This window comes from Pyxicephalus adspersus, chromosome 3 (genome assembly GCF_032062135.1).
Source record: "Pyxicephalus adspersus chromosome 3, UCB_Pads_2.0, whole genome shotgun sequence".
Lineage (NCBI taxonomy): Eukaryota > Metazoa > Chordata > Amphibia > Anura > Pyxicephalidae > Pyxicephalus > Pyxicephalus adspersus.
In genome coordinates, this window is record NC_092860.1 from 153594645 (window position 1) to 153617493 (window position 22849).

Consider the following 22849-nt stretch of genomic DNA (forward strand, 5'->3'; position numbering starts at 1 on the left):
TAAAGTCTGTTGAAAGTATTCCCTGGAGTTGGTTGTCATTTGTGTGCCCAGGCGCATTACAGTAAAATGGGCCTCACACTACCCAGCCCTAATGGAGAAGATCCAGCAGGGCCTACAGGAGCTTGTGTAAGCGCCTCCTGGAGATGGCAGGGGAGTTACGGGTGCTCTCAGAGCAAGATTCAGGCCTGAATTTATTCCAGTTCTGTGGTGCCAGTGGAACCTTCAATCCCATTACCTGATAAGCTAACAGGGAACAGACAGGACTTCCCCAACTTCTGGGACTCCTGTCGCCTATATTTACAGCTTTGCCCAATTGCTTCTGGGACAACTTGCCAATGCATCGGAGTAGTCATCTCCTTTCTAAGGGGTGAGCCCCAGATGTCGGCATTCAAGTTGCCGCTGGAACACCTTGCTTTTGGCTCAGTTGATGAGTTCTTTTCCACCATGAGGGTGATTTATGCTGACCCGGACCTGACCCGAACTGTGGAGATGAACCTGGAGTACCTAACACAAGGGAGACGCACCCTGGAAGACCTCCAGCACTGAGCCACTAGTACCCGTAGGGGGGACCTAGCTCTTCTACATCATTTTCGTCAGGGCCTCAGCAATCAAGTCAAGGACCTGCTGTTGGGTCTCCCCTCTCCGACCACCTTGGAACTTGCAGTACAACAGACCATCTGCGGTGCTCGGCAGGTCCGGGAACGACGCCTGGAGAGGGTTACCCATGGAACCAGGGGTCGTTCACTTCCTCAGTCAAAGCCTATTCCTCTGATGACCCCAACCAGTTCTCCACCACGTGCAAAACTTTCATCTTTTTTACTTGATTCTGAGGAATCCATGGAGATCGGTTCGTCCAAGCTCACCCCCGCAGAGCGCAATCGGCTACAGTTTATCGAGGTGCAGAGGGGAGGACCTCAGCCCCCCTATCCCAGGCTCAACGCTGCCTCCTGGTCCAGCTACCATTACTTGGGGCGGAAAGACCCGCCAGGTCCTGGTCTTCCTTGATTGTGGAGCAGATGATAATGGGGATACCTGTCACCCTTCTCGGCTCCTAATTGTCCTTGGCCGCTTTCGATAGCACACCCCTTCAACAGGGACTTACACCTTCTGTTGCCCCTGAAGTATGCTTAATAGTGGGGGCCTCCCAATCAGGAAGTTTTCCGCCTGATTGTTATCAGGATGGAAAACCCTCTTAGTGTTATGCCTTCCTTGGTTAAAATCCCATAACCCTGTGATTTACTGGGAATCGGGTCAGATTGTCCAGTGTGGAATCAAATGTCAGGCTGACTGCCTCACGCAAGTAGTGCCAGTATGGTCCCTCGAGGTGGCAGAGAAGTTGCCCGATTCTTACGGGTGTCTTTTGCCCTTGGGCAGCTGACAAACTCCCACCTCACCCGTCCTATGACTACCCCATTGAATTACTCCTGGAAGCCATGCCCCCTCGGGCATTCGTTTAATCTGGCCGGGCCAGAAATAAAAGCCCAAAAAGAAAACATTCAGGAGAACCTAGAGAAAGGCTTCATCTGTCCATCCTCTTCCCCTGCAGGAGCCGGGTTCTTCTTCGTGGGGAAGAAGGATGGCGGGCTGAGGCCCTGTATTGATTATAGGGGCCTGAACAAGCTTACAGTGAGGAATCCTCTGCCCCAATGGAAGACCTTTTCTCTCAGGTCAACTGGGCTCGATTCTTCACTAACTTTGATTTGAAAGGGGCCTACAGTCCTATCCGAATTCGGAAAGGGAGATCAATAGAAGACCGCCTTTAACACCAGGGAAAGGCACTTTGAATACCTGGTAATGTCCTTTGGTCTTTGTAACACCACAGCGGTTCGTAAATGATGTATTCCGTGAATTTCTGGGGAAGTTTGTTAAAGTTTACCTTGTTGACATTTTTGGTCCATCCTCCTCCACAGAACCCAGGTGCACCAGGTTCTCCAGAAACACCGGGAGAACTGCCTCTTTGCAAAACTGGAGAAGTGCACCTTGGAGGTACTTGAGGTTGCTTTTTTGGGATATATTTTGTTGGATCAAGGGTTGGCTATAGATCCAAACAAGGTTTCAGCAGTACTGGAGTGGCCGGAACCCACTGACCTTAAGGGTCTTCAACTCTTTCTGGGCTTCGCAAATTTTTACAGGAAGTTCATCTGGAACTTCTCCACCATTGTCCACACTGTGACAAACCCTACCAGGAGAGAGGTGGACTCCTCACGGTGAACACAGGATGCTTGCGAACCTTCTGTTGTGCACCCATAGTGGTGCATCCAGTGGCCAGTCTCTCGTTTATCATAGAGGTGGATTTGGGGGTAGTATTTTGCCAGTATTTTGGGGAACCAGAGAGATTACACCCCTGTGCCTTCTTCTCCCGGAAGTTCTCTGCAGCTGAGCGTAATTACGACGTGGGCAATATAGAACTTCTGGGGGTAAAATGGGCTTTTGAAGAATAGAGGCATTGGCTGGAAGGGGCAGAGCATCCCGTGACAGTTTATACTGACCACAAAAACTCAGAGTATATCGAAGGGGCCAAATGTCTTAACTCCCGCCAAGCCCATTGGGCCCTGTTCTTCACAAGTTTTAATTTTCAGATTATTGGCATTCAGATTATTGGCATTGGCACAATTAGTGGCATCTGCCCTGCAGACCCCACCATTACTGGAAGACCTGGTGAACATTTTGTCCCCCCTCCAAATGAACCACCCCCCTGGAAAACCTAAGGGGAGTCTGTATGTCCCCCTCCATCTTTGCCTGAAGGTTATCCAACAGTTACATGACTTCAAAACTGCCAGCCACCCAGGAATTAAAAAATCTCTTGAATTAGTAAAACGGCATGTTTGGTGGCCCCACATGTCAGTAGATGTTGAATCTTATGTTCGTTCCTGTCCAGTTTGAGCTGGGTGTCAGTCGGCCTGTTCCGCTCCCTTCGGCACTCTGCTTCCTCTGCCCATTCCTTTGCCTCCATGGACCCACATATCCATGAATTTTATTACGGACCTTCCATGGTTTTCAGGGTTTTCAGTAATTTGGGTGGTGGTAGATCGCTTTAGTAAACAAGCTTATTTCTTAACACTACCAAAGTTGCCCTCAGCCAAAGAATTGGCCGATTTATTTGTTTTTCGTGTTTTCCGTCTGCATGGGGCTCCAGCGGACATTGTTTCTAAACAAGGGGGTTAAGTTTGTGTCACGGTTCTGGAAGGAGTTTTGTGCCAAACTGGACATCGAGCATCTCTAGAGCTTTGTGTCCGGATGTCAGGAGAGATGGGCAGACTATCTCCCCTTTGCGGAGGTGTCATATAACAATGCAGAACATTCTTCCGGGATCTCTCTATTCATGTGCATTGGGGTCGGTATTCCAAAGTTTCCTCTCTGTCGGGTCCACCCTCTGATCTTCCAGTCCCTAATGATTGGGTTGAACGTTCCCGATCTGTTTGGAACCAGGTCCAATGTAATCGCAGAAAAGCAGTAGCCAGAAGACTTTTGCGGATCGCCATAGATCCCCTTAGAGTCTCTGTCCCAGTTCCAACCAAGGCGATCTGGACCCTCAACCAAGTTAGGACCCAAGTTTATCGGTCCGTTCCCCATATCCGAAAAAATACATAGAGTAACTTATAGGGTTAGGCTTCCCAGTTCCTTGGGGGAGTGTGGACACCTTCCATGTTTATTTTTTAAAATCTGCTATTGACACTGCTGTACACCTGTAAAATATTCTTTACCGAATAAAATGAGAAACATGAATCAGTTACCCTTGATCAGTTACCCTTGAGGAAATATTCCATATGCCATATTGGTTAAAATAGTTTTTCCCACTGTTGATAAATTCCTATTGTTGATTTCTCTGTTTTTTCATGACCTCCAATTGTGTTGTTGTAGGCTGCGGTGGGGCTATGGTGGTTGGTGGTGGTGGTATTGCACTTAAGGCTTGGCAAAGAAACTGGTGTAAGAAAACAGGTCACCAATCCAGGATAGAGACATTTTGTTTTTATTATTATCAAACAGTATTTATATCATCATATTATGTAGTTCTGTACAATAAATTTGCAAATGACAGACATACATAATCAGTGACATCAAGAGAAAGAGAGGACCCTGTCAAGAAAATCCTACAATTTAAGAGGAGGGGGATATGGAAGTTTGGGAAGTAGTGAGGGTTTAAGAGACAGAATAAGATGGGCAGACAAGTTAAAAATATGGGTAAATGGGTAAATAAATGAGTATAAAGTAGGAGCAAGCGGAATGGGATAAAGAAAAACATTCCAGGGAGTCGGGGCAGCTCTACGAAAGTCCTGGATCCATGTGGTGAGATTATAGCCCTGATTTATTAAAGTTCTCTAAGGCTGGAAAGAATACACTTTCATCAGTGAAGCTGGGTGATACAGAAAATCTGGAGTGGATTTCCTAAAACTCATTAGGTATTAGTTAGCAAATGTTTTCAATTCTGGACCAGAGCCATTCCAAATTTGCTGGATCACCCAGCTTCACTGATGAAAGTGTATTCTCTCCAGCCTTGGAGAACTTTAAAAAAAACAGGGCCTATGAGAGAGGCAGTCATTAAAAGGTCAATGGAGGAGCAAAGAGAGCGGCTAGGTGGGTATTTTTCTATCATTTCAGAAAAGTACACGGGACAAGAACTGTGGAGGGCTTTGAAGGCAAAGCACAGCAGCATTTTAATGTGGTTTCAGGCATCATAGTCTATTTTGGAACAACAATTTCACTTGCCACACTGACAACTCTGTTTGACATAGCACTCAAAAGAGTACAAGGCAGCATCTGGAAGACATACTTCGACAAATCTGGCCGAACATCGAGTTTTTCAAGAGTCTGACATTGGCTTTAACTGTCCTGATGTCCTCAATGCTGCTGTTTAGTGTGGATATACTGGCTGAGCCACCACTACCACTGAGGTTTAATTTGTGTGAAGGATCCACTAGTGGCTGCTGGCCTATAGTGTAACCTACCTTTGTAGCCAGTCTTTTTTGGAACTGATGATGTCATTTTAAATTTAGCACAACATGTGCGTTCGTTCTTACACAGTATTAGACAGCAAGCAATTTTTATTATTGCCATTACCATTAGCAAAAGAAGCAAATGTGAGAATATTGTATGCACTTTTTTTATTGTTATAATGCTTCTTTTATTTGTAATACTGTTTACTTTTCTCTTTCAAGTCCCCAACTTTAACTAATTGCCAGTATGAGAAAATGTGGCTTTGGAAAATGCTCTATACCTACTGAATTTTTTTTTTACCAGTTTCTATATTAAGCAGTAAAAGAAAATAGGGCTTAACTACAAAACAATTGTGCCTAAAACCATTTGTTTCCAATCTCTAAATGAGCCAATATTCACATTTATATTAGTGTTCTTAGAAATTGCCCAAGTTTAATTTTAGGACTGGTCCATAAAATTCAGAATTACAATACTTACCCATTGGTACTCGACCCCTGACAAAATCCATAAAATTGCTCCTCAAAAATGCAATGTGTGCTGGCTCTGCAGACTTAGGCAGGATGATGCATATCTGGTGTGATTGTCCTGGAATACAAGATTTGTGGAAAGAAGTTGCGAGTTTCAGTCAACTTATTACGGGTTCTTTATTACTATTGAGACCGGAAGTTTGTCTACTACATTTACATAGGATGTCTTTGAGAAAGTATAAAAAATCATTGACACGCCATCTGCTAAATGTAGCACATAGTATTATTCTACTGTTTTGGAATTCACAGGAGGTTTCCACTGTGAAATTGCAGTTGAGCAAAGTACACTTAGTCTACTTAATTCCAAATCTGGCCCCCAACGTCCTTTTTTTTTGGCCCCCAAAGGAACCCTAAATAAGAACTGCACCCGGCCCGCTGCTGCATTGAAATAGTGCCGCTACTACAATTCCTGGCATTACTTGCGTCTATAGGCCAGCAGGCTCTCTGCCTATATGTGGCCCCGCATTGAACTGTTTTATGGACGCAAATAATGCTGTGAATTTTAGTAGCGGCGCTATTTCAATGAAGAGGGAGTTTTAGCGGCGGCCACTCATAAGTTTTAGCTCCGCATTGGCCGCGTCTGGCAATTCCAGCACTATCCCTCAGCTGTACTTTTCCTTGCTACTCCAAGGCATGGACTTGAATGGTTGGATTTTCATAGAAGAATATTGGTATTATTATTGTTAGCCTGTGCAAAAAGGTTACCATTAAAATTTACCTTAAAAGGCTACAAATAGAGAAAAAGGCATAAGAATTTTTCTTAAAGTTAAAAAAAAAATGTTTATGCCTCTTTCTATATAAGCTTGTTCCAGATTAAATGTGAAGCAAAACATCTTTGTTTCCATATGAAAAGGGTTTAAATCTAATGAGAAGGAAAAATTTCCTCAAATTTTTCAATAAATTTCAAGCTTGGCCGGTGACTTTGTCTAATTTTTTAATTTTGGCCCTCTGTGTGTTTGAGTTTGACACCCCTGACTTAATAGAAGAAGCAAAGGCTATTAGTTTGAATAATATAGATACATTTTCTGAGACCTGGGATGCATGGATTACTTTTAAATGTACTGCCGTATATTAGGCCATGTTTTAAAAGTAGTTATGCTAACCCATATTATCAGGAAAATCAAAACGATATATACCTCTACTTTATTACGGTTATTTTGTATGTTGTCCTTTTAACGATATCTGGTTCACACACTATACTTAGTATAATTCATGATTCTGTATAATGGTCCCCTGTTATTTGAGAGCTATTATTTAAAAGGTTACAAGAAAAATATGTTATATGGTGCTATCAAAGTTGCTTGTACTACTGATATTCTACACATGAATCAAAATGTAGCATTTTTATTTTGTCTTTATATTAATAAAGTGTGAAAAAAAATCTTAATTACAATTGAAATAAAATAAACATCATTGAAATGAATAGAAAAATGTTCTGGTTATTTCTTCTGATCTTGCAACATGACCCATATGGTGTAAACTTTAAATCTCTTTATTTTTTTTAAGCCAGAATAATATCACAATATTTGTTAATTAGCAGTGGAAGAAATGTTGACCAGTTTCAGTTTTTTTATTTTTAATTTCACTCCCCAGTTTCCCTAATAAGCAGTCAGAAAAATGTGGCTTAGGAAAATCCCTTGCCAAGTTTCTTCCCAATTTTCCTAATTGGGAAAAGTTCAAGTTCTTTCCCCAATTAGTAGGAGAAAATGTGGTCCTGGACACAGTTTATATCTCCTTCTAATTCTAATACTTTTCTTTCACATCCTAGTTCTCCAAAGTGAGCAGTGGGAAAAAAATACAAAATTCCCCTTTATATTCTATTCTGTAAGAAGCAGTAGAAGAAAATGGAGCCTTGGAACTTTGTACCACTTATTTTATTTCAATCCCCGTTTTCCTTACTTAGTGGTAGGAGAGAATGTGACCTAGGAAAATACTGTACATGTCTTCAAAATTCTTAATTTTTTATTTTCAATTTTTCAATTTACCCAATACCCTTGGAAAATACTCTATATCTTATTAATGACTCTTTTTGTAATAAAATGTGGCCTTGGAAATAGTGTATAGCCTTTTGTAATTCTTTTTATTTTTTTATTTTACTCCCAAATTTTTCTAATGAACAGGGGGCGAAAATGTGTCTCTGGAAAATCCTGTATATAGTTATATATCAGTCAGATTGGACTGGTACTGTCGATGAACAGTCATTTTAAGGCTGGTTACCTCCAGACACATTTAAAATTGAGGCCAAACAGGTCAAAATAAGTTTCATAAGACCAGAGAATCTTGTTTCTCATAGTCTGAGAGTCCCTCGGGTGCTTTTTTTGCAAACTCTTTCATGTGTTTTGCAGAGGAGAGGCTTCCATCAATTTTTATGGTTGTCCTTCTCCCTCGATTGCTCAGTTTGGCGGGAAGATCAGCTTTAGAAAAGTCCCAGTAGTGCCAAACTTCTTCCATTTGAAAATATGAAAATTATTTTATTCTTTGTAATCTTCAGTGAAGCAGGAATGTGTTTTTTCATATTCCCAAATCTGTACCTTGCAACAATTCTGTTTCCGAGCGAGCAAGATTTGTAAGTTCGATCTCGAGGCGAATTGGGCCTTTCTAGCTTACCAAACATTTAAGCGAGAACGGCCTTGTGATTCGCCATGAGGTTGTGTTCTCGCCGAACAAACAAGGGGAAATGCAAGGGGCGGGAATGGTGACTATTTCCGGCGGAAATGGCATGGCTGCAAGCGAATCATTTGCTCTCAGGATGCACAGCAAGGCCCAGCAGCCCAATCAGCAGAGATCTCAGAGCAGGCATATATACGGGAAAGGAGGGAGGGGTTAGTCTCTCCATCTTGTGTTCTGTGTCAGAGAAAGAAGCAGGGAGAGAAGTGAATTGTGAAAGGGACAGGTTAGGAGTCTTCTGTATATCTTGAAATATACGGATTGTGCATTTTTTCTTGCTACCTTTTGCTAGTTATCAGAAGGCAGAAACATTTTTGTCCTACACTCCAAAAAATATTTCAGTGTGATACCTCTTGCTATCAAAAAGCTAGAAAAATGTATGTATTTCTCTCAAAAACATACAGATATTTTATTCTGATCCCACTTGCTATTCATCAAAAAAAGCCAAAAAAATGTATTTATTTTCCTCAAAAAAATACAGATTTTTAATTCTGATACCACTTGCTATTTACCAAAGAAACCGTTTGGTACAGGTGCATTTTTTCCTGAATAAGTAAAAGATGAGCGGTAGACGCAGGTGAAGGCAGGACGTTAGGTAACCCGCTACGCTACCTGGTACCCCCTGCCGAAGTGTGTGGTGGAAAAGCATGGGCCACCCCAGTCCTCTCCCTCCTCCTCCTCCTTCATTGCTTCTACCGGCAAAACCCTCTTTTTTCAACACTCCTCCTGAAAAGCCAGCAGCGGAGGACACTGTGGTTAAGCGGGCACGCCACTACAGCTCCCTCAGGCGCACACGTTGCCAGGCAGTGCTGAAACTGGTGTCCTTGGGGGAGAAAAGTCACACCGCCAGAGAACTCTTGTCCACTTTGCACAGAGAGGTTGAGGCTGTACACTTCTGGGTGGCAATGACCAGTTACAAATGTGGTCCATGCTCCATCTCAGGGCCCAACGCCTTCTCCTGATGCTGTTTTTGCTGCCACCTGTCAGTACTCTATTCATTATAATTGTGGTACAAACTTCTGGGTGTCATTGATGATGCACTACACCCAGCTCTAGATGCCATTTACCAATGAAGTCCACGCTCCGTCTAAGGGGCCACACTGATGCTGTTGCTGCTGCCTGTCAGTACTTTATTCACTATAATTTTTACACACTTTTGGGTGTCATTGACGATGCACTACACCCAGCTCGAGATGTCAGTTACCAATGAAGTCCCCACTTCATCTTAGGTCCTCCGCCTCCTCCTGATGTTGTTGCTGCTGCCGCCTGTCAGTACGCCATTCACTAAAATTGTGCACTTCCGGGTGGCAATGACAATGTACCTACACCCAGCTCTCAGTGACTCTTACCAATGCGGTCTCCCTGGCGATAACTTACCAGAGGCCACACACTGCTACTGCTCTCGCTGACCCATGCTCCGTCTCTGGTCTCCCATCCTTTTGCCTAATATCACCGTGCTACTTGTCCACAACTTTATGGGTGGCATTCCTATCACATGTCATCCAGGTCATGATGCCAGCTAGCAATTATTATTATTAATAAACAGGATTTTTATAGCGTTAAGATATTATGCAGATATGTAAATAAAAAGGGGTGCGTACATTCCTGCTGTTTTGACCATAGAGACTGTTGCTAGTGGGTTGAGTTCACCCTTTCCCAATGTCCGTGCTGCATTCTGGACGCTGTTCATCATGCAAAAATCCTATTTGCCTGCTGTTATTTGCCTGCCATTTTCTGGAAAACCACAAAGTCTTTTTTAACTTTTGTATTTTTTTTTCCTTGTTGCCACTGTTCTCCTACACTTACCTAGAAAATTGGTGGTTCTAACATGTATGGGGGCTTTGCTAATAATGTTTAAAGTCGGCCCTTTAATGTAATTCGCAAAATCGATTCGCCCAAATTCTTGCTCATCCCTATCAGGCAGTTCCTTTGGCCTCATGCCTTGATTTTTGCTCTGATATACATTGTAAGCTTTCTATAGAGGGGTGTTAGCATTTCCAAATCATGTCCAATCAATTTAATGTGGCATTGCTGGACTCCAATCAAGGTGCAGAAACCTTTTAGCAGTAATAAGGAGAAATGAGAATTTTTTAATAAATTACAAAGTTCCTAATTCCTCTATTTAGATATTTAAGAAAACGTGGCCTTGGACGTAGCTATTACTTTTTTTTTTTACGAACCCAATTTGCATACCTAATGTTAGGAAAAAAATTGGCTTTAGAAAATACTTTATACTGCATGTCTTTTTAGTGTTTTTTTTTTCAGATTCACACTTTTCCTAATTAGCAGTAGAAGAAACCATGGAACGTATGTATACCGCTTTTTATTTTATTACTATTATTTTACCCCCCAGGTCTTCTAAATATCAAAACAAGAACCTGTTACTGATGGCATTAATAAATACTTTACACCTCATTGTATTTCCTTTTCATTTATTTTTTTTTTATTTTTTGTTTATTTATTTCCTCAATTTCCCAAATTAGCAACAGTAGAAAATGTGGCATGGGAAATAATGTGTAGCCTTTTCTTTACTGACATTCCCTTAAACATTCCCTCATGGGAATAAATTACACGCAGAACTAGATAATTCTAACAGGGGATGTTTATAAATAGAGTTTTTTATGTCCTAATAAGACCTTTTAATGTTTAGGTCCCCAATTCCCCTAATTAGAAATAAAAGAAATTGTGGCCTTGAAAAAGTATACACTCCCCTTTAATTATTTTATAATTTCTCTTCAGTCCTCAATTTCCTTTGTTAGGAGTAGGAACAATTCTGAAATGGAACCCAGTCTAGAGAATTGCAAAGAGAGGAAGCAGATGAGGAGTGGTGGGGAGGAATGATAAATCTGGCTGCACCATTCATGATAGATTTATACTGTTCTGGATTCACCTTGGTTTATTGACTTTGGGCCTGGTATTTGGTTTTGAATCTGTGCTTCTGTTATTTGCCCTGTCTATTGTTTATAAATTAGTTGTTTTGCTTGGTGTAAATACCATGTCTGTATATGTTAGTTAGACAGATTGGTTAGTTGAGGTTTTGGGGTTTTTGGTTTGCTCATTGTAGCGTTTATGTTTTTTTCATTACCTGACACTTGTATATATACTGAACCTTTATTTCTCCTCTCATGGGTTCTAATGAGCATACTTTCAGCAGAAATGTTCAGGGCCTAAAGGGATGGGAATTACTAAAAAGGTTTTTTGTTGAGTAATGTGGAACTTGGTAACTAATACATTGGGAAGGCAAAAAAACAGCCCCTGAGGACTATTGATACCTGCACTTTCAGTATTCTCAGAGTAGATGGCCTCCGGGTCACTTATGCTGATATGTTTTTTCTTGCAGAGATAAAAAAAAATCATGTTGTCAGATCTATAGATTATGCTCAACTCAGACTAATCCTTATGTTTAAAAAATTCTTCTCCACACCTTTTCATACCCAGACTCCCTGGCTCAATCACAAAACTAAAAGATAATTTACTAACTTTCACATATAAGGCCTAATTTAACCCCCCTAGCAGTAATCCGGAGTGTGACTTGGGGTGGAAAAAAGATGCAAGGAGCGGTAACCCAGAGTCACACTGAGGGTAACTTTGCGAGCCCCCCTTACCTCTGCCCCATGCTCCAGCAGCGATCGAACGATCCCGCTGTGATGTCAGGGCGCCTCTCTGCCGGGGGGGGCATGGCCGAGCGGGAAATTTAAGGGCAGATTACTGAGAAATCTGCTTTTAAATGCCGCAGGGGTCCCTGCCACACTGCTGCTTGCATCTGCAGTTAGATGAGATGCACCATGCAGGATTTCTGCATGGTGCATCACATCTAACTGCGGACGCGATCACCAATAGTAAATTCCATAAATGTGACGCTCGCAGCCCCCGGGTGATGCGAGCAGCTGCGTTGGTAGTTGCAGTGGAGTGAGCGGGGCAGGACATCCCCATCGCATCACCCAGCAAAATCTGTGACATTTTCCGGGTGATGCGGTGGAGTGATGGATTCTGGGGGCGGAAAATTTTAAAGCACGATTTGGCGTGAATGTATATGCTGTGCGAATCCTCATCTGGCTACAATTGTAATACGGTACTGTACACTGGAAAAGGGACAGAATACATTTGGTATTATGACTCCTGGTCCTTTTCCTCCTATCCTGTTTAAAGGGGATGTTGAGGATTTTGGACTAGGGACATCCAGAGGCTTTTCCACCATCCCCAGCACAGAAACTGAGGCTTTGAACAGCTGAAAGGGATTCTGATGTATTTGCTGTAGCCAATGAGCAGATTGCTTCCTGAGTTCAATCCTGTCATGCCAATGGCTGCTAGGCCTATGTAAGCCTCCTTAGTTCTGTGCCCAGGTTTCTGGGTCCTCTGTGTATTTCCTGCTTATGTGACAGCTTGTTCTCTCTTCTGATTTTCTGTATTTTACTGCAAACTATAGTTAGGTCAATAAATATTTTGACAGAGGCAACTTTTTTCAAATTTGATTCTGTACATCTGGTGATGTCTGTGAGTTCAAGACTACAGGCTGTCATTGTCAGCAAAGGGTTTTCAACAAAGTATTAGAAATAAACATTTTATTTTCAGCCTTTTAATTTGTCCAATTACTTTTGAGCCCCTGAAATAAAGTGATTGTGTAAAAAAAAGGCTTTAGTTCCTCACATTTTATCACAATCTTTTTGTTCAACCCACTAAGTTAAAGCTGAAGATCTGCAGTTCAACTTGTGTGAGTGAGTTGTTTGAATGAGTTGTTTCATTTAAAATTAATTGTAATGTACAGAACCCAAATTAGAAAAAAGTTGTCTCTGTCCAAATATTTATGGACTTAACTGTAACCATTATCAAGCTGTATATATACTAATTAGCACTTTATAATATGTCATCACACAATAGTATGAATAAAAAAAAATATGACCAGGCATTTTGAATCTGGTTGAAATTTCATTCTAGTTTGGCTTCAAAGAAATCAAAAAATTGAAAAAAAGATTGTTTGTAAAGATGTAATAATACATGTATCAAGGAACATTTAGTAATTTTACTTGTGTGTGTATGTCAAAAAACCTTTAAATGTATACATATGCATTTTCAGTATTACTATTTGTAGTGTGTGTGTGTATTGATGTGACTTTTTTGTAATCCTCAGTATTATTAGTTTCATCTGTTGCTGCATTGTTTTTGTTCCTGGGTTCTTACGGTTTCTTTTGTTTAGCAATTCATAAGCAATGTTTTTTCATTTTTTCCACAAATATTGAGTACAAACGTCTGCATGGTTTCCACACCAAACTCCTACTTGACCCCCCTTGTTGCCTTTGTCACAAATTGGTATTTGAATGTATTATGTACATATTCCTTTTAGAAATAAATTGTTATGGTTTTTATTTATTTGCTTTTTTTAATAGTTTGACATTCGCACTTCCACTTGCTGGCCATACTGGTTGTGAATTAGTTGTCCAGCTGAGTTGCATACTCATTCTAACACACCTGATGGTGATGGAAGGAGGTCCAGGTTCCAAGCACAACATGAAAGCTCATTGATTGCCAAGCTCACAAGCAGGGTCAGGCACTCTTAGAAATGAACAGATGTTGTGTTGTTGCTTAACTTAGCTTTGCTCATTAACCTCCTGGGCGTTACACTGATGTCTAGATTTCTGTTCCAAAAGCGTTACACTGTTTTTCATGAAATTTTGTTTTTTAAATTGTAGACCTGTAACTTACAGAAATTTGTCCGAACAGGGTTCTAGTAGATATCATGAATATAAAAAATGTTTGAAACACACAATCATGTAAAAAAAAAAAAAATTACTTTTAATAAAATTAAATAAAAGACACAAAAATCAGCTTAAACAAGAATACATAAATAAATGAAAAATACTGAAAATGCGATAATTCGGTATACTGTATAGTAATATATTTTTCTAAAACACCTCCCTAGTGTCCGTCACATACCTATAGACAAAACCACATAAATATATTTTCTATTATTTTGTATTGGACTGGATACAGGATTTTGTATTCAATCCAATACAAAATGAGAACAAAATTCAAACTCTCATTTTGTATTGGATTGAATACAAACTCCTGTATCCAATCCAATACAAAATGAGAGTTTGAATTTACCAATTACATACTTTGTATTTATTTTGAATTATTTTGTATTGGATTGGATACGGGAGTTTGTATTCAATCCAATACAAAATGTGTTTGAATGAGTTTGAATTTGAATTTCCCGCACACGCGCCGACGTCATCGTACGCGCCGACGTACACGCTACGGAGGGAGAAGAAGCCGGCCGGCTTCTTCTTCCCGGAGAGGGCACCCGACGCTGGAAGACACTACTGGAGGACGACGCTGGATCGCAGCGGGACCAGGTAAGTGATCGATAAACCCGAACTTTTCTCACTGTATTTTCATACAGTGAGAAAAGTTTGGGGTTATCGATAATTGTAATTATTTTACCCCCGAACCAAGGTCGGGGTTATCCCTCGGGTGGTTAAATACTGGAGTGTATGCATTATTTAGGTGTTTACATAAAACAAATAGTACTAGTATATCAAACTTCCACCGACAAATACACTTTGTGCCAAACATATTTTTCCAGCCTTTCAGGGTGTTTATGCAGTTTGAATGGCATTTTAGACCTTTGCCCACTATATATATTGACTTACTCACCCCCGCTTAGTACTAGAAGCACATAAAGGGGGTTTTCTTCTTTAACTAGAAGCAATATCATCCATAAATGTTGCTTGGAGCCAAGCCCATAATTACAGAAATCATAGGAGGAAATAGGCAATCTTTTCAATTTGAAGCATGTTAAGCAATATGGCCAAAAATAACACCTATTTGCCTATTTCTTCCTATAATTTCTTTTATCTATGTATATGTACACACATCTAAATGCATACATACATATATGCATGCATGTACATACATGAGTGCACATGAAGGCAAACAATATACACCTAAAAAGAAAAACGTACCCGAATGGGCATCCTTCTCTGAAAAAGTGGCTGGTGCGTTTTTTAAAGTGATAGAACACATTTCACGCGCACATAGTGTGTCTGCCTTGGAGCACAACAGTACACAGCAGACTCCTGAGGTTTGGCGCACAACTATGCATATACAATTCAGAGAAAGGAACTATTTCAAAACAATCACAATTAACTGGTTAAATTGGAGGGCTGTTGGATCATCCAAGGTTAAAAGTTCCTGGGAGATTGTAAAGGAGATCACAAAAACAAACCCCCCAAGAAAACAAACACTGACAACATTTTGAAAACTACTTTATTCAAAATAAACGCATTTACTAAAATGTGACATTAAAATATAGAGACCACACAGACGCCACTAAATTTACATGACAAAAAAAAACACCACACATATAAACCCACATTTCTATATAAAGCCAAAATAGTTCAAAAATAAAAAGAAATTTTGCATTCAAAAAATACTTACCAAACCAATATGCAATTTGGACCTATTAAAGAGGGGGGGGGGGACTGGATTAGCAAATATTTATGCAGGACAAACATTTAAAGGTTGTAATAAAGACATATTATTGCAATTAAACAATATGGCCACAAACACAATAACATAGCATTAAGATTGACTCCCGTTTGCAAAATGGCCATTGAAACATTTGTACACCAGTGACCAGCTATCTAATAAACTACAAATTAAAACAAAGTAGGCTTTACTGTTCAATACTATATAACTGAGAGAGAGAGAGTCAGGCTTTTGAAGGGCAATGTGGATATAGTTTAAAATACAACATTTTTTTGATTTCAAACATGTTTTAAAAAGTTGAGACTATTGTCCATAGGATTAATTTTCCTAAGCCAACATTTAACTACTAATTGTAGTGACAAGTGGTAACAACCAGGCGGTAGGTTTCCCACCCGATGCGTTTCGTCCAAACTGGGCTTCCTCAGGGGTAGAGGGAGACTTGATAATGTTGCTGGGGCTTCTAACTGCAGAAGCATGTGGTACCGAATTCTTACTTGAAAGTATTTGATAATAAAACCAATATCAGTTTGGACGTACTATTTTTTTCACAATCTGGATGGAGTAAATGAAATGGAGGTGACTCGTGTTGTACCCTTCATAAATAGTCTTCTATAAGTCGGTTGCTTAGTATAGTTTACTTAGTATATTAATAAGACAATGGTCCAGTAAGGTCATAGGTTATTGTTGGTAGGTGAGGTGTTGCTCCTCCTCCTTTTGTTTTTAAAAATTCGATCTCGTTTGGTGAATTCTCACCGGCCATTGTTGCTTACAATTTCGAGAACGGAGCTAGAACGGACGAATTCGCCGTGAGATCCAGTTTTAAAAACTTGCTCGCTCATCCCTAGTGACCACAAGGCAAAAGGAAAAAGTGAGGAATTAGAGGCATTACACTTTCAATTAAGCCCCCATCATCACTCCATTATATGAAGAAGATCATTTTTCCTGATATCAGCCTTTTGATCGAATTTCAAGATGTTCAAATATGCAGTAAAGACACCGATGGCTTAAAGGTTTTCAGCTCCTGTACTTTTTGAGGGATATACCAGGAGATGTCCAGATGTCTAGATGTCTTGGATTTTCTGAGTTGGCTGCTCCTTTTTTCTGAGTTGAATTGAACAATAGTGATGCAATGTAACCTAATAGTGAAATCAAAACAATGTTTCCAAATGCATACACTGCAAATAGAAATAGTCTTTCATGTCCAGGTATTTTTAATTTTCTAGGGCATGAAACAACCGATAGACTTGGTTGATTTCTTTCCCTTTTCCAAGCATCGATGACAGACACAGAATCCTGGCACTGATTTAAGTAACAGTCCATAGTGAACCAGCCTGCAAATAAAGAAACTTGCACTGGAATATGTTATGTTTTTGGTGAGATGCCTAAATGTCCCAGTGTGAGCTAGGATCATAATTCAACAGTTATTTGAGATTTAACTGGAATTGGCACCCTTATTGATGAAACTTAGTCAAAACTATGCGTGTATTCCACAGTATCCTGCTCCTGCACAGTTGCTTATTAGTCCTTTATGTTCATTACCTTGGATAGTTTGCTTTGTAAATTAGGTTTTGTGTGCAAATATTACCTCCGGTTAAGGTACAGCTCAACCAAACCAACCACTGAATTCATGTTCATCCCAATTCTGAACAGTAACACTTATTCTGTATAGTTCAGATGAATTCTAAATGATCAAAGTATATATAATGTAATATGTGTTAAAAATATTTATGGAGTAATTTTGTTAGATTTATTGGGAAACAGTCCTTGGAGGCTGTGTGTTTTTTTTTCTATAATTTCTCCATCATTGAAAGGTTTAACTAATTATATTCCATTGTATCAGTGGAAAATAACAATCTTATCCTTTATAAACCTGATACTGCCACTGTACTTTCCCTGAGTCTTTAAATCAGTGCCTGGATTCTGTGTGTCTGTCATCAATGAGATGCTTGGAAAAAGTGAAAGAAATCAGCCAAGTCTATCAGAGACTCTCCCATGTTGTCTTGTGTTCTGGCTGTTGGCTACCAGGAATAGAGGAATATTTCAATACTATTCAATCTTACAGTCACCCATATGACCCACTAGTGGAGGATATGATTATATATCACTATAGATGCTTATCAGGAAACCAGTTCAAGGATTTTATCATGTCAGAAACATTGCGGTGTGCTCTTAAGAAATGCTGTTTAAAAAGCTTCCCGATTGACATATATAATGCCGACAATAAGTCACCTTACAGAGTCTTTATTGCAGTTAACATACTGGCTCGGGCATTGCACGATATATATTACTATCTTAAGATTAAGGAACCAGAATCTGAAATAAATAAATAATAAATGTCCAAAGTCTGAAGTATAAGGTGAGTGCATGGAAAACATATACATAGTAGAATCATTGTACAGTAGAATCAAGTACTTCAGTCCAGAATCAAAAGGCCACAAGATAAATATAGAAGTGTAAGGAAGTACTGAATGCATTTACAGCTCTTCAAAAGGAAACAGGTACAGTTGGGCTATGAGAAAGAACAGAAGGTAAGCAAATGGATCAGCTATAGAACTCTGGGAAGGGAATTAAAGAATCTAAAGCTGTAAGTTAAAGGGGGAGAGAGAGGAGAGAGGGGAGAGAAGTTTTTGAATCCAAGGTGACCAAACAAAATGAAATTGAGACATACAGTAGTATCTTGTAGTTGAACAATATGTTTTAATGAGGGCCAAGGAGATGAACCACTTAATTTCAATATAGTGGAGGAAATGGGGTTTCCAAGCACCAGCATTCCCTTGTTGCAGTGAGGATGTCAATCATCAGGTGGAATTGGTGTATAGTGATAGAGGCAGGCTTACAGTTGGGGAAAGCAGAAGTAGTGTATCCAAGGATGTGGCAATAAAACAAAAAGTTCTTAGTCCAAAACGAAGAGGCTATAAAGCAATGCTACCTGATAAGTAAAACCTCCATATGAACAGCTTTGAAAGCACAAAGGAAAACTGCCAGGTACGAATATACAAAGTGTAGTTAGAACCAGATATCATCTAGAGAGAAGTTTAAAGTTAGTCTCCTGTACACCCACATGAATAGAGCACAATTTGGTGGTGAGCTATAAATGTTGCCTATGTCTCTCTTCCTTTTATAAGTGTAGGAAGGGGAACCGGATTAGGGGAAGGAGAAAGCAGGAATAGAGAAGAGAAATGAAAGCACTGGTGTGGGGGTTGGAGGTACAAGAATCTCCACTGACAGGTAGCGCAGGATCACCCGGCCACTCAATAAGGGGTGATGGGCTGGTAGCCTAGAGGCCACGGGTCCTTTGCTGCTGGGTGGCTGGCTGCTTTGCTGGTGAATATCTCACTATTCAATTCAACAGCTATTCGATCGAATAGGGGGATATTGTTCGGGTGATCGAAAGTCGAATTCGAACACCATTAATGTCAATAGGGGGAAAATTCGGGTTAACTATAGTATGTGTTCTTGGATAGAGATTCTCTATCCAAGAACACAGGAGTCCCATGGGATCCCCTGGCACTAAAGGCTAAATGGGGACAAGTCTCCCCATTCATTCACCTCTAGTGCTCTGTGATTGGCTGGGGAAAGGAAAATCCTGATGACACTTGAGCTGTCATCAGGGTTTACCTTTTATCAGCCAATTACAGAACACTAGAGGTGATGAATGGGCAGACTTGTTCTCATTTAACCTCTAGTGGGCCTCATTCGATCCACTAGAATAGATGAAGGAGAAAAAGATGATCGGCCCACAAAGAATCCTGTGGCTTATGAGTGGCTTGCACCTTGCAGTGCACCCTCTGTATTTACTTTCATGCAGTCTTCGCTTTATGGTAGACTTGGATATCGATACGCCTACTTCCTGGAGAGTGTTGTTCACTTGGTTGGCTGTTGTGAAGGGGTTTCACCATGGAAATGATTCTGCGATCATCCACCACTGTTATCTTCCGTGGACGTCCAGGTCTTTTGGGCGTTGCTGAGTTCACCAGTGCTTTGTTTCTTTCCCAGCATGTACCAAACTGTAGATTTTGCCACTCCTAATATTGTAGAAATTTCTCGGATGGGTTTTTTTTCTGTTTTTTGCAGCCTAAGGATGGCTTGTTTTACCTGCATAGAGAGCTCCTTTGACCCCATGTTATGGGGTCTTCCACATACAAGCGCCCCCCCAAATTAACTTCAGGCTTTTTATTTACTTAATATATAATGACATAATGATGGAATAGCTCACAATAACCCATGAAAATAGCCTTTGAGTTAATTGTTCAATTACATTTGAGCCCCTGAAATGAAGTGATTGTGTAAAAATAAAGCTTTAGTTCCTCACATTTTTATGCAATCTTTTTGTTCAACCCACTGAACTGAAGATGAAAGTCTGCAGTTCAACTGCATCTGAGTTGTTTCATTTAAAATTATTTGTGATAATGTGGGTAAAAAGTTGTCTCTGTCCAAATATTTAAGGACCTAACAGTATGTCCTATTTTCTGTGGGGAGCCACACCATTTTCTATTTCATTGAATTCCAGTTAGTTCCTTCTTTCCTTGATTAGTTTGGTTCTTTCGGTTTGCTCAGTGACCAGAAAAAAGTGAGAAAAGACCAAATCTGCAGATTTTTGCAGAACTTGGAGGTAAACTGGACTCCCCTCTCTAAAACAATATCGTCAGGTACCCCATGAAGACATACCACCTCTCTCAAACAAACTTTAGCAGTAGTCTCTGCTGATGGGGTGCCTTTCATAGGCAGAAAATCGGCCATCTTAGTGAGTTAATGATTACAAAACTGGAGGTGAATAAACCTTCATTGAGAGCATACTCCATGGGCGGTTGGGAACAGGAAGTGGGCAAAGTAACCCCAAGGGTTTGTATCTGCTGCTCTTGGAATGAGCACATATGGAGCAGAAATAGACAAATGCCTCACAGTCCCTATGCAGGTCTGGCTACCAAAAGGTTAGTTGGACCAAATCAAGCATCTTAGCTGCTCCAAAATTGCTCGCTAACAGGGATTGTGGCAGGACTCAAGAAGAGGTACTCTGAGATTTTTTAGGTACAAAGATCTTGTCCCTAAACATTAGTAGGCCTCAATTCTGTTGAGGATCCGGAGCAGCAGAAGTAGACAGGTTTCTAGAAGCTTCTTTAATTTGCTCAAATAGGTCAGGCTGGACCATGAGGAAATTCTTTGCAGACAGAATGGTGTCTGGGATGACAGAAAGTGGAACATGGGGGATCATGCAGGATCACATCTGGCTTGGAATTTGTGACATCATCCCAATAACTGACATGACAAAGAAGGAATTTCTGTAAAAACAAAGATAGGATGGGCAGCTTCTACACATACACACAATTTCCTATTTACATACATTTATGACGCCACATGTTCCAGTCTCCCATGGAATGTTAAATATGTTGTAAAATCATTAACAAGCCTTATTTATGGCTTCTGGTTAAATAGTTATTTTTGATCCCTGGAATGACCGAACTTTTGGATGGAAATAATGTGACCACTTGATCTTTATTAGGAGTGGTTGGGGGTATAGCTACTAAAGCAGACAAATAATAAATGTAATGTATTCGTATGGTGTAACACCAGTGAGATGTTTAAAAAATTACTAACAAGATGAACAATTGTGAATCAAATCATATACTTGGTATTAGTAAGAAAATAGACTTACCATACACAAGCAGATAAGACTGCACACTGGGAGGTTTTAATTTTGTATTGTCTCATTCAGATTAAACTCCTTGTGTACAATTCATTAGCCTACTGTGAGCTGTATTCAAAATCTCCCTAAAAATCAATGTGATAAACTGAATAAGAAGTGTGTGACCAAGGACTTCGCTCAACTCTTTCTTAGCTAGCTCCAGGACCCATAAATCTGACTTTTCATAAAGGCTATCTATCTGCTAGAACTGCTACCTTTCCTGGAGCTATTATTATAACACCTATCAGCCTGGGTGCTACATAAACTTTATTTAGGATTTTCCCTTTCCAACCCTTGGGAAACCCTGTTAAATATTTTACTTTAGAATACTTTCAGGAAATATTCTACATATTTGTTGCTAAAGAACATTGATCATTGTATATTTTAAGGTAGCCCACTATATTAAATCTGTATACTACAAGGATTTAACTAATACAGAAATATATTTTAAAGAAAAAGGAGACCTGCCAAACCCTCTGGACATTGTAAATTGGATCACACAGTTTGAAAAAGTAAATAAAACACATTGGAGACACGTGGGACATTTTTCTGAGTCTCTTCCAGAAAATCAGCAACTTACTCTCACCCCACAGCTGATATCATGGAAAAATGACCAGGTAAGATACAATGAGAAACACTAATTCAGGGCTAAAAAGCAAAGTATTGTGTAAAAAGATTACAAAATTTTTATAAAAATGGTATAGGCCCCATACACTTAGATGGATGATGCAGAAAGTACAAATAAGATCACGGGGGAGGGGTTCGGTGAAAAGCCAGGCTGAGAGATAGATAGTGGCTGAGAGATAGAATAGCTTCCGACGGACTGAACTAAAGAGCCGCAGCTTCACATCCAAAGAGCCGCATGTGGCTCGCGAGCCGCAGGTTGCCGACCCCTGGTCTAAGCAGTAACCAGGTTTTCTCCAGAGCCTCAGATGGTGAGGATGTCACACTGCAGGTTATTGCCAGGATGCAGTCCATGGGCACAGCATTGTGGGCAGGATGAAACACCAAATCACAAAGCAGAAGAATAGTCAAGATTGGAGCAGGCAGCAAGCAAGGGAGGTCAGGTGACAAGCCAGGGGTAAAATACCGGGGATCCAAGAGACAGACATCAGTGCGGCCACTGCGAACACAGGGAACACAGGAGACACTGGAAGCAACAGGAGGCACAGGTGACACAGGAATATCCACTGAATTAGAGGGACACCGGCACAGTGCATGGGGATGGGCTGGGAACAACAGATTGGGCAAAAAGTAGTAAACACAGGAGCTGTACAGAAGAAAAGCTGGATTAAGCAATAGGTGTACAGGAACTAGCTCAACAGAACTACCGTATTTTTCGGACTATAAGACGCTCCGGCCTATAAGACGCACGCAATTTTAAAGGAGAAAAACCTATCCCCTTCTGATCACCCTGTGCCAAAAAATCATACTCACCCGATACCGCGATCCCGCGATGCTGTGGGCTTCTTCTTCTCCTGGCTCTCCTCCTGGCTGCAGCGCGTGTCTCCTCCTCCTCTGAGCGAGGAGAAGCCGACACGCATACCCC

At 40.5% G+C, this 22849-nt stretch overlaps 1 protein-coding gene across 1 annotated transcript in view; it reads left to right on the plus strand.

Moving 5' to 3' along the window:
• The first annotated feature begins 1311 nt into the window (after nt 1-1311).
• The window catches only part of LOC140327553 (vomeronasal type-2 receptor 26-like), a 52607-nt gene continuing 31069 nt past the window's right edge, over nt 1312-22849 (plus strand). The window contains exons 1-2 of the mRNA XM_072406942.1: nt 1312-1667; nt 1911-2207. Coding sequence (XP_072263043.1) covers nt 1312-1667; nt 1911-2207 — 653 coding nt within the window. The remainder of the gene's footprint in view (nt 1668-1910; nt 2208-22849) is intronic.